General features: G+C 45.2%; 1 protein-coding gene across 2 annotated transcripts in view; it reads right to left on the minus strand.

The window, feature by feature from the left end:
• Nucleotides 1-5,099: 5,099 nt before the first annotated feature.
• The window catches only part of CASR (calcium sensing receptor), a 69,143-nt gene continuing 62,031 nt past the window's right edge, over nt 5,100-12,211 (minus strand). For both annotated transcript variants that reach the window (XM_054700523.1, XM_037525456.2), the window contains exons 6-7: nt 9,490-9,613; nt 5,100-7,959 (exon numbers count right to left, since the gene is read on the minus strand). In XM_054700523.1, coding sequence (XP_054556498.1) covers nt 6,464-7,959; nt 9,490-9,613 — 1,620 coding nt within the window. In that variant the 3' untranslated portion in view covers nt 5,100-6,463. The remainder of the gene's footprint in view (nt 7,960-9,489; nt 9,614-12,211) is intronic.

Consider the following 12,211-nt stretch of genomic DNA (forward strand, 5'->3'; position numbering starts at 1 on the left):
GGACTCAGCACAGGGACGAGGCTAGGCCCAGAGGCAGGTGACAAGGCCACTCAGCCCGCCAGGCCACCCCATCACCCAGTGGCAGCAGAAGCTGAAGAGAAGCCAAGAGAGAAGCAAAGAAGCAGAAGCAGAAGCAGAGAACGCCAGAGAGCCCAGATAGAGTGAGGATTTGCTGGGGGCTGGGAGGACTGCCAGCCTCCCGGCCCTCCAGCACCCCTGCCTGCCATGTGCCTGGTGAACCCCAATAAAAGACCTGCAAAAAACCGACTGAGGACTCTGATTCCTCCTTTACCCGGTCTGCATGGGATCAGAAAACCTGCACCGTGTCCAGTCCTGCCCCTTACACACACCTTTTATGGGAAGCCTGGAAGGAGACGGGGCGGGGGGTGGGGGTGTGTGGCTTTTGCTGTGGACCAACCGGGTGATCTTAAGGGTAAATAAAGGTGATTATGTTACTGGCAATAGGCCAGGGGTCTGCTGCCTGTCTCTACCAAAAAGCCAACAAGCAGAGATGGAACTGAATCTCTAAGTGCTTTCATTTTTCAGAATCGCTGACCATTGATCTGAGATAACACAGGGACCGTTCTGCCTCGTCATCGTGAGCTGGCCTTTCTACAATGACTTAAACAGAAACACTCATAAGCAAACAGCCCATCAGAACAGCCCATCATAGTAGATGTTCTTGGTATTCTTCACTTTCTGCTTCCAGAACTTGTTATCAGCCTCCAGGTTATCTTGATCCTGCTACATGGGTGGTATCCACATCTGGTTCTCATTCAGCATCACCAGGGCAGGAATTTCAGTTTTAAAGCAAGAGTTTTAATTTAAAGATCATTACTCATATAGTGTATACGTGCAGTCTGTGCCGTGTGTGCAGATTCCTACACTAGGTATGGTGCCTTCCCTTCCTCCTTAGCCCCTGTCACAATCACTAGTATGCATTTGTCTCCAGGCTATTAAACAGGCATAAATACTCCCCTCCACCCCCGCCCCATACACACACAAACAAGCATATGCATACCATGTAAAAAGTCCAGTAGTACTAATGGGCTTATAACAAAACACGGGTTCCTGTCCTCCCAGCCCCTAAACCACTTGCCCCTGTTTGCTTTCTTCTCTGCCAGCAGGCTATCTCTCCTGGCAAAATGCCAGCTGCAGCTGTGTTTTCAGCATACTAGCCTTCTGATTCAGCATAGTATCTTTCTGATCTACCACAGTTGTTAAGATGAAAGGACATCGTTTTGTTTCTTTTTCTCTGGGGAAGGTTTTTTATTTTGTGTTTGATCTTAAAAATACTTTGTGGGTGGTGCATGTTCAGATTGGCTTATTCATCACCTCCATTGACCCTCCAGCATGTCTTCCTATTCTATTGAGGCAGGAAGCAAAAGCCACACTTCCAGACTCCCTGATAGTTAAGGGTCCGCGAGTGACTGATGTGAAACTTGGAAGGTGGAGTGAGGAGAGCGAAGCACAATGGCAGGGGCTTTGGTTCTCTAGCTACAAAGAAGGTTTTGGTGTCTAGTTCTTTGTGTCATGGGTGCTAAGTGGAAGGCAGGGGACATAGTGAGGTTTTTGCCAGAATGAGCCCATGATTATGCATTTCTCTTGGCTGTTGTTTCTGATTGTGTAGCATCCGCCCTTGTGTCATGGGATATTCATAGACTTCCTAATTCCCTATAATAAATCCTTTTCTGTTTAAATGAGCCAGTGGATTCTATTATTTCCAAATAAGAAACTCTATAGCAGAAATCACTGAACTCTACGATAATTCTCAAGTATTCAAAAGCAAACCCTCTACCTTTCACTCCACTGTGGTTTTAATGATCATCCATATTTTATCTATGGTCCTAAAGGTGATATTTTCACAAATTATTTTCGTTTTCAAATAACTATAGTTGATAATTATGTCAGATAATAGTATAGTTACATTATATAAGAAACTGAAACAAAGAACTCGAATACCTTGGGGGGAAGCTGCCTTTGCTGGCCTGCAAGAGACACAACTGCATAGGCACAGGTGGGCAGAGGGACTGCTGTCCTTGCCAGTGCAGAAATTACACCGATACAGTCTTCTTTCTTCGGGAGGGGCTAATTCCTTTGTGGAGTCGTTAACTTCTGTTAATCTAATTACTTCTAGGGTGTGACTGGGTTGATTTGTAAGGACCATTCATTCATTTTCTACAATGGCACTCCATCTCCCCACCTCTGCCCTGCGCCTGCCTCATCCTACTTTCTGTAGCACCTGATATTTCCTATAACAGTTGGCGCCTAAGGGGCTTTAGTTTCTATAACTGGGTTAATAGTTTTCATTTCCACAGCTGGTTTAATGACTATGTTAATCACTTCTACCCCCACCACCAGCTTTTGGACTTATGTGACCCACGTTTCTGTCTTGTGATGCCTCCTTTCCCAATTTTCTATTCTTAACCTCTATCACTTCGATACACAGGCCTCCCAGAGGCCCCACCTGAAAATGTACCACACTGGTGATTTGTATCTTGGTATTGGCATTTGAGCGCTGTTGGTGCTCGTGATGTATATACATGGTTTCCTGAATAGACTTGCTCACACATTACAGCCACAACTAAACTGTAAACTTTCAAGAGTCATGAAGCCTGTGATCCTTCAAGAAGGTGAGTGTAGTCATTATCTGGAACCAACAGTAATTGTAGTAAAAGAAGATGGTGGGTGTAAGGGGCTCAGGTGTGCTGTGCCTGCTTTTGTTACAGGGAGCGAGAGGGGCACCCCAAACCCCGCAAACCTGCCTGCTCTAAATAGGTTCTGCCATCCTCTGTATCAACACAAAACATATGAGACTTTAATGGGAAGGAACTTTAATATAATTAGGAAACAATACAGGAAAGGCAAAGAATCTAGTTTCTAAATCAAGTACCCAAAGTTACCCATCCCCTCGTGGGTAAAAGTTCACCCAAGCAGTATTGGCCCAGAACAAAGCCCCAAAGCCTGCCCTAAGTCTAAAGCATCTTTTAGTGGGGACCCACAGAAAAGGATCAGAAACAACCAGACAAGTCTGGAAGGAAAAGAGCAAAATAAAAATCAAGACAAAAACCGCCATTGTCACCTCCCCACGGGTCTCTCACCCACATCTGTGTCACCCAACCCACAACAAAAAGGCCAGTGTAGTTTCTTCACGTATCTTTCAGATCCACATGCCTCCTCCAGGTTTCCTTCTGGCTCTCCATCCTGCTTCCTTCCCAGTCTCCTCTGCAGCTTCTTCTCTGCTCAGCAACACCCTCCTTTTCGGTGGGGCAAGAAATCTGGAACCTCCCCCTTTCCTGGGGACCACCCTGTTACACTTTCTCTATTGTACTGATACTAAGTGTAGGTCTGGGGGAGCAACATCAGCACAAACAGGGAACTTGTTAAAGATGCCAATTCATGGGTCTTGCTCCACACCTGCAGATTTACTTTTGTTTTATGAAGCCTGGAACACAAAATAATTTCTATACGCATTAAAAGTTGAAACACCAACTTACATGAGTGATCTCAGTCCTGACTTACAATAAAGAGCAGATAGTGAGTTTTAAGAATGACCATCACTTATGCCCTCCCTCGCCAATCTGTTTTGGTCTGCGTAGGAGCAAATGTCATTCAGTGTTACAAGTGGAGATTTTAAGTGAGTATGGGTTAAGCCCTTCATATCTTTCCATCCACTTTAACTCACTGTGCCCATTGTGTTCCCCAGCCTCTCTCTTACCCTGCGCCACTTTCCCCTCTGGTTGAAGCACTAAATTAACCTGGGATTCCATTCACAGCCAGGCATCCCCCTTCCATCCCTATGATTTTTTAAAAAAAGATTTATTTATTTATGCATACAAGAACTGGGGTGTAAGCCAGAGGTGTGAGGGGTGAGAGGATTCACCAGAGACAGATTTGGGAGCAGAACAGGCAGAGTGAATGAAATACACTGCTGAGGGGAGCTGAGGGCAAGACAGGAGAGGTCTGCTGAACCATGTGGGTAGCTCCCTGGCCGGCTGGGATCGAACTTGTGCTGCAGTGGCTGCGGACAGCTTCACAATGCTGTGCTCAACCCCTTACGCCACCTGGGAGGACCCCTAATGATTCTTCATCCTTACAGATGTTAAAATTGCTGGGCCTTGTAACCAAACTTGCCTGAGAGTTGAGCTGCTACATATACATGATGTCAAGGCCGCCTTTCTGATGGGATTATTGGGAGAGACTACTTTTATTTGCAAACACTTAGTGAAGTTGAGTTTAATGTAAGTGTATTTTCCTGGGCCAGCTTCCTTCTCTAGATCAGCTCCATGGGGGAGCAACACACTGGAGCAGCACTTGGGACAGTTGAGGGTATGACATTTTGCACAGCTAAATAGGTATTTCCATAGAGCTATTTTGACACATAAAAGCCAATCCATAAAACTTTCATGTTTTTGTTCTTTTTTTTCCAAAAGGTCACGTAAAATGTTAGATATAATTCTTCACTCAGCTCTGCTGCCTTGCTCAGAGGCATGACCAGGGTGGCAGAGGCAGGCTGGGCCTGGCTGGACCTGGCACCCCCTCCTGCCCTGGAGAAGCAGATGCCTCTCCAGGATCTTCCTGTGGGAGACTGTGTCTCACATGGCACCCTCTGCTGCCTTTTCATCTAAATGAACAACCAACACACAAATAAGTTACAGCAAAAAATCATGGAAAGGCAGCCCTTTGGAAGAAAGTGCTCAGAGGAAGAAGTCACAAGGAGCTGTATATTCTGAGGCCTCATGCAGATTTAATTACCGCAGTTTGGCCTCCACTTAAAAGCAGCATTTAGAGTGATCTGAGAAACTACCATGAGACGGGTGACAGTGTTCTTTGGTGATGGAGACGTGGGTGTGGACACCATGGACGCGTGGAGCATGGGGCCTTCGGGGGACTGATTTTCTGACTTCTTCACCATGAGAAATGTCACTAGGACTGACCCCCGTATCCCAGAATTCTTGGGTTTATTATGGAGAAATGTATTGCCATCTGTGGGCTTGTCATTAAAATCTGAATGGTAAATAAGCTTAGTACTTTAAACAAGTGAAAAACAATAATTACAACATTTGTAGTAATTGTAACTAATATTTATTGAGTGTTACTATGTGCTAGGCACCATGCTAAAGTACTTTACATACATTATCTCTTTTAATCCACGTAAGAGCTCTGAGGGAAAAGAATGATTACCTCCATTTAAGAGACGAAGAATCTGGAGCTGAGTGAGGTTAAGGTTCCTGGCTGTGGTCACCCAATTTGTCAGGAAGAACCCAGATCCCTCTGACTCCAGAGCCTGGATGCTCAGCAGTATGGCACTCAAGCCTTTTAACCACCCTGGGACATGCTCTGCTGGCGGCAATGTAGTTATGGCACTTGGGGGTGAAGCGCTGGGTGACTGTCCTGTGAGAGCTCTCTTGGAACCACATATTCTTACCCCAACAACTAGCAGGGGGCCATGGACTGAGAGCTTATTCTTGTGAAGTCAAGGACAGGTGTAGATCTGGCTACCAGAAGCCTTGCAGTCAGGGGTGGGGGAGCCTCTGGACCACTGGGGTTCACAGAGGGCTTAGATCATGGATGGAGGGTGGGGGGCAGGGAGAATGGAGCTCAATAATACTGCCTCATATAAACCAGACCGTGACATTTTTTTGCAGTTTATATTGTCCATGGATTATTATAACAGAAACATTTTTAAAAGGATAAAGCTACATACAGCAATATTAATTAAAGATACAGCTCATTGGATTCGTGTAGTCCCGCCCCAACAATTTGAGGTGATTCTTGTGATCCTGCAATCTAAACACGGCATCACTATCACATTCTGGACAACAGCAGGTGCTCTGATACAGAAGGGATGCTAATCTAGATGTCACATGATAGCAGCAGCAAGTAAGAAACCAAATATCTATGGTCTTCATAAATAGGAGGGGACACACAGCCTTAAGATCTTGAACATTCATTCTGTTGTCAAGGTGTTGGGCAGCATTGGTGACAGTCTATCTTTTGGTGTCTCAACTTAAGTGGGGAGCAGACCTGGCATCCTGCCCCTCTGCACATGTTTGTTTCTGGGCCAGGCTGTCCACAGCTTCAGGGCAGGTATTTCAATATGAAACAGGGAGGGGCTAGGCAGGCAGCCTAAAGCCTTGGTTTCATCTCTGGGCCGTTGGGTGGGAAACGCAGAGGAAGAGAACAGAGGAAGAAACATAAACAGCAAATCTGTCTATGGTGTTTTCACCTCCCTTACAAACCTGACCACAGAAGCACAAGGCTCTTCTTTTTATTTTAAACTTTAAAGGGAACATTAGTCAACTCACTGTCATTTAAAGCAGTGCAACTATGCTTAGGTCGTTTGGCTGTCTATCATCGCTCCTTCCCCTGAGGAAAGGAGTCTGGCGCAATTCTTCACTCTGGTTGGAGAGGGTGATACCAGGAAACTTCTTGGATTCTTCTGGATTCGCCTTTGTCTAGATTACGAATGCAGTATGTTTTCTGTGACAGTGCTGCCTCCGCCGCTGATGACAAAGCTCTGTGAACTGGACACGACTAGTGCCGGGGACATATCGTCAGTGTCCTTCATCTCTGGTTGACAGTCCCCACCTACAGGTCCTGGGAGGCCTGGCTCCTGGGGGCTTGGTTCTGAGTCTACCTCCCCACACTGCAGTGGGAGCAACGCCTGGTGTTTGGTCAAGGTATCGTTGCTTTTCTGGGCCTCTAGGGAGTTCTGGTGTGTGGAATTCCCGTGAGCCATGGCGCTCTTCTGAGGCTCATCAAAGCTCAGCGAGAAGGTGACTGTGCCACTGCCGAAGATGACCTTCTGCTTGCATCTGGGCTGCTCCTGCTGCTGGAGGGTCAAGGGCTGCTGTGGCTGCGGCTCTTGCTGGGTCAGGGCGAGAGGCTGCTGCTGTTTCTGCCTCTCGGGCGGTGGGAAGGGGTCTTCGCTGTTGCTCTTGCTGCTGATGGAGGAGGAGGGTGTGGATCCCGTGGAGCCCCCCAGGCTGCTGGACCGCTTGCGGGAGACGTTGCTGCGGCGCAGTGTGGCCCGGGCTGCCACCTTGAAAGCGTGAGCAGCGGTGCTGCAGCGCACCTCCTCGATGGTGTTACGGGATGGCTTGAAGAGAATGATGTAGACCTTGTTGAAGAAGATGCAGGCCAACAAGCCAAAGCTGGCTGCCAGGATGGCGATCACCTCCACAGCAGAGACAAACTTGCCATAGGTGCTGGCGTAGGCAGGAATGAAGGAGATCCAGACGATGAAGAAGATAAGCATGCTAAAGGTGATGAACTTGGCTTCGTTGAAGTTCTCTGGCAGCTTCCGGGACTTGAAGGCAAAAAAGAAGCAGATGGCAGCCAGCAGGCAGGTGTAGCCAATCAGGAAGCCCAGGGCCATGAGGGAGCCCTCGTGGCATGTGATGAAGATGATCTCGTCCTCCAGCTCATGGTTGCGGTAGCTGGAAGGGGGCGCAGTGTAGAGCCAGATCACACAGATGACGATCTGCATGAAAGTGCAGAGGAAGACCAGCAGGAACTGCAGGTTGAGCCCCCACCACTTGCGGTGGAAGCTGGTGGGGATCTTGGCCTCAAACACCAGGAGAACACGGTTGGTTTTCACCAGGATGCATGAGATGCAGAGCACAAAGCTGATGCCAAAGGCTGGCTGGCGCAGGCGGCATGTCCAGTCTTGAGGCTCACCGATGAAGAACAGGGAGCTGGAGAAACAGCAGAGCAGGGAGAAGAGGAGGAGGTAGGAGAGCTCCCGGTTGGTGGCCTTGACGATGGGCGTGTTGCGGAACTTGATGAAAACACCCAGCACGAAGGCTGTCAGGAAAATGCCCAGCACTGCAAAGAGGGTGAGTGCAATGCCAAAGGGCTCTGTCCACGATAGAAACTCAATCTCCTTGGCGATGCAAGAAGTGTGGTTCTCATTGGACCAGAAGTCACTAGGGCACTTGTCACAGGCACTTGCATCTATAAAATGTCCCAGTGAAGAATTAGTTACTGTGTGGCCTAGACTAACCTCTGTTAGTGACGATGTGGTGGATGAGTGTACACAGGCTGTTGGATGCAGTCACCTTAAATTTCTTTATTGATGAAATAATTATGATTTCTTTACATTATCAAATAATATATTAAGGCCTGACTTATGTTTATTAACATACTTAGTTAATTTTATTTTTGCCCTTTGTCCAAGAGGTGAGGGCAGAGAGCTAGCAGGTTTCTTTTAGTACTACCTGCATATGATCAGTTTTGCTGGAAAGGAGGCTGTCTGAATACCAAAGATCTGGCATAGTCCATGCACTTTCATAGTGATTCAGGCCCAGTTTGGGTTATTCTGGATATAGGGATGGAATTTGTGGACATGCCAGAGCAGACGTCCTTTTAATCAAGGGAATGCATCCTCCACAGATGACCTGTGCCAACCTCATTCCACATCCGTGGTTTTCCAGTGAGGAAGGCTTCAGACTCAGTCAATGAACACTTATTAAGTCTGCTATGTCCCAGAGAGCGTGCGTGCCTGGGTGTGAAAGAGGCATGGTTTTGTGGTCCGAGATCTGGATGGGAATACTGTGACTTTGGTCAAGCTCCTTAAACTCTCTGAGCCCCAGTTTCCTCAGGTGTGAAATGGAAGCAATCATAACCCCATCATTGTGATGAGAATGATATAATGATAGTAATAATAACTATAGGTAATTTCTATGGAACGCTTCTAATATGGCAGTTGAGGTTTTTATTTAATAAATATTTGTCTAGAATTTACTATATGCTTCACTAATACTAACTAATTTAATCCCCAAACTCTATAAGATAGAGTCATTATTATTCCTACTTTATAGAAGAAGAAATTGAGGCATAGGAATAAACATAAGATAGCAAGTGACGTGCCCACCACCCAGCAGGCAATCACAGCCTAGTAACTCTGGAGGCTGGAATAGACAGAACCTTGCTTACACAGAGCCACCGAGCTATAAGAAAAGGAAATCAATATGGAGAGCATCATGACAGTGAAAGAAAGATGTGGAACAGATGTGTTTATAAGCTCTTATACAAAAGGACTATTCCTTTTTTTTTTTTTAAAGATTTATTTATTTGTGCATACAAGAGCTGGGCTGCAGGCCAGAGGTGTGTGGGGGGATGTGTGTGAGAGGATTCACCAGAGACAGAGTGGGGAGCAGAACAGGCAAAGTGACTGAAGTACACTGCTGAGGGGAGCAGTGGGCCAGTCAGGAGAGGTCTGCTGCTCCGTGTGGGTTGCTCTCTGGCCGGCCAGGAAACGAACTCGTGCTGCAGAGGCTGCAGACAGCTTCATAGGTTGAATCTTAACCCCTTGCACTACCAGAGAGGCCCTTTTTGATCCCCTATCTGTGCCAGCCCAGCATGATCCGTGGGCATGGCCTGTCAAATGAACATCAACTCAGTCCCGTCCTTCTAGGGACTTCACTGACCCCATGACCCCAAAGTGGAACAATCCCTGAAAGGATTCATGGGCTGTTCCTTTACCTGTCTCATCACTGTACTCCCCATCTGGACACGCTACACATTCAAAGCAGCAGGTGGGCTCCCCCTCAATGATTCCTTTCCTGGTCCCTGCCAGGCAGTCTCTGCTGCAGTTGGAGAAAGGCACCTGAAGGACAGAGAGTACACAAGTGAGTGTTTGCAGTTTTGGGGTGAGTCTTACAGTTCTTTTGACACATATGGCAGGGATTTGTTGGGCACAAGGACCAGGATGGGAGATTTGAGTTCCTTCCAGGCAGTTCTTACTTTTGTTGTTTATGAAGGAAGGGGAATGCCTATGGGCAAGTGCATGCACGTGCATGTGTGCACGTGCGCGCACACACACATACATTCACACTCACACTCCTCACTCACATCCATGAGATGCTAGGAAGATTACTTGTTGGGAATCTACAGAATGACCCAAATTCTCTTTAAATACTCTCTCCTTTTATGCCTTTCAGGTCCCAGAATGAGACACCCAGTCACTCTCCATGGAAGTAAAAGCCCGAGATAAACAGAGATAACGGGACATGAACCTACACACTGGGGGACTGTCACAAAGGAAGATGCTGAGATGAGGGAAATTTGACCTGAGTTGAAGGGGGTGAGGTTTCCACACTTCCAAACCACTCATTGGTTAAAATGCATCTCCTGGGAATGTAAGCTCTTAGACTCTTCTGCCTCCCTGAACCTGTGAGCCAAGTGGGCTCCACTGACCTGCAGGCATCTTTTGTGAAAAAGAAAGCAGCAAATTCTGGTTATTGGAAGCAAAAATATACATAAGTCCTGGAGACACATGTAGAATGTTAGGGATCTGAAGGGATCTGGGAAGAGTATAACTACTTCCCACCATTTGAAAATAGATGAAAACCATTAAAACATCAAACAAACAAAACACACAAAAAAGAAAATATACCATGATCATGTTAGATTTATGCCAGGGATGCAAACACATTTAAAACTAGAACATGTGACTGTATTAGTAAATTTACAGAGAAAAATCATATGATAATCAATAGATAAAGAAAAAGCATTTGGTGAAATTCCATACAAAGTAGTTACAGGAGATGTGGTAGAAAAGAGTGGGAAGAAATCTCTTCAAATCATGAGAAAGGGTAACAAAAATTTTCTAAACATATTCTATAGAGAAAATTTTGAAGTATTTCCTTTGAAAAATGCAGATGTCCATTATCACTATTATTAAATACTGCAGTGGAGTGCCTCAGTGATGGAATAAAACAAGAAAAATAAGGAATATTGAACATAAGTAAATTACACATTATATTTTCAGTCTATATGACTGTCCACATAGAAAAAGTTTAAAGAATCAAGAACCAAATTATTAGAAATAACTGGAGGTCAACCTCAGGTTAAAAATGTCATGGCTGCTGCTGTTCCTTTGTCTTTTTTTTTTTTTTTTCCAAATTTAGTAATAATGAGATTTCATTTTTTGTTATGCCCAAGTTTTGATGAACGAAGTTTTTTGCTGTTACAGTGAAATGAAATATAGTAATAGAACATGAAGGTCAAACAGGTAACCTGCATAACAGAAAGCAGAAGTTGCCAAACAAATGTAGTTTCTCATCAAGTGGGGCAAGTAAACTTTGCCATACTTTTGATAAGCTACAGTGTCATTGTCAATTTTACTGAAATTCTCTAAATCTTGGCATTAACAGAAATATATATATTATATATAATATATATATATATATATACACACACACACACACACACTACATAATTCAACAGTGGGGAATAGGTGATAAGAATAGTTGATCACTTAGAACCTAGCTAGTTGAAATGTGATCATTTAGAAAAAGGTATAATTAGTGGGCAGAAGAATACACTTGCTGGTATCCCCAAATCTTTGGAAAATGTCTTGGTGTTTATATTTGAGATTTTACCCTCTGAGGCAGAAGCTAATGAAGACTTACTGGAACAAGTAAGTCCTGTGTGGGTGAGTTTCACTATCTATAGACTCACTCACTTGGGTAATCTCTCCTATATGTTGAGAAACAATGAAATTGTAGCATCTTATCAGAAACCCATCAACCTAAAAAGTATTTGGTAAAAAAATGAAATTGAGTTTAGACATGTTATAAAAGAATGGTCTAAGATTAGCAGCTCCAAAGAAATCATTTAAGGTAAAAGCAAAGCAAAATGTAATCAGTCTCATGCAGTCTTTTTGGGACAGTTAAAAAAAGAGGCCTTTTTCAGGGACCATTCCTACAGAAAGTCTGACTACCAGGCAGCCTACTGCATTCTAAGACACAGCCATTACAGAACGGCCATTGATTCAGCATAGTGTGTCTTTTCCCGAAGTGCAAATTCATGAGGTGATGGGTTTCTCATTGTTAATCAGGCATCTAGCTGCAGTGATATTCAGGGAAGGGGGTTCCTGATCATGGTCATAAGCATCATCCGATTTTTTTTTAAAGATTTTATTTTTGCATAGAAGAACTGGGGTGTAGGCCAGAAGTGCAGGTAGAAAGAGGATTCACCATACAGAGCGGGGAGCCGAGCAGGCAGATTTACTGAAATACACTGCTAAGGGGAGCAGCAGGCAAGACAGGAAAAGTTTGCTGCACCATATGTGGGTTAGCTCCCTGGACAGGGATCGGACTCAATTGGTGGAGGTGACAGTGCTGAGACTTAAGCTCCTAGGCCACCAGGGAGGCCCCATCATCCTATTTGTTACAGATCTCCCATAGTAGGAAAATAAATT

Source organism: Talpa occidentalis, unplaced genomic scaffold, assembly GCF_014898055.3.
Source record: "Talpa occidentalis isolate TD23 unplaced genomic scaffold, MPIMG_talOcc4v2.1 talOcc4.4, whole genome shotgun sequence".
Classification (NCBI taxonomy): domain Eukaryota; kingdom Metazoa; phylum Chordata; class Mammalia; order Eulipotyphla; family Talpidae; genus Talpa; species Talpa occidentalis.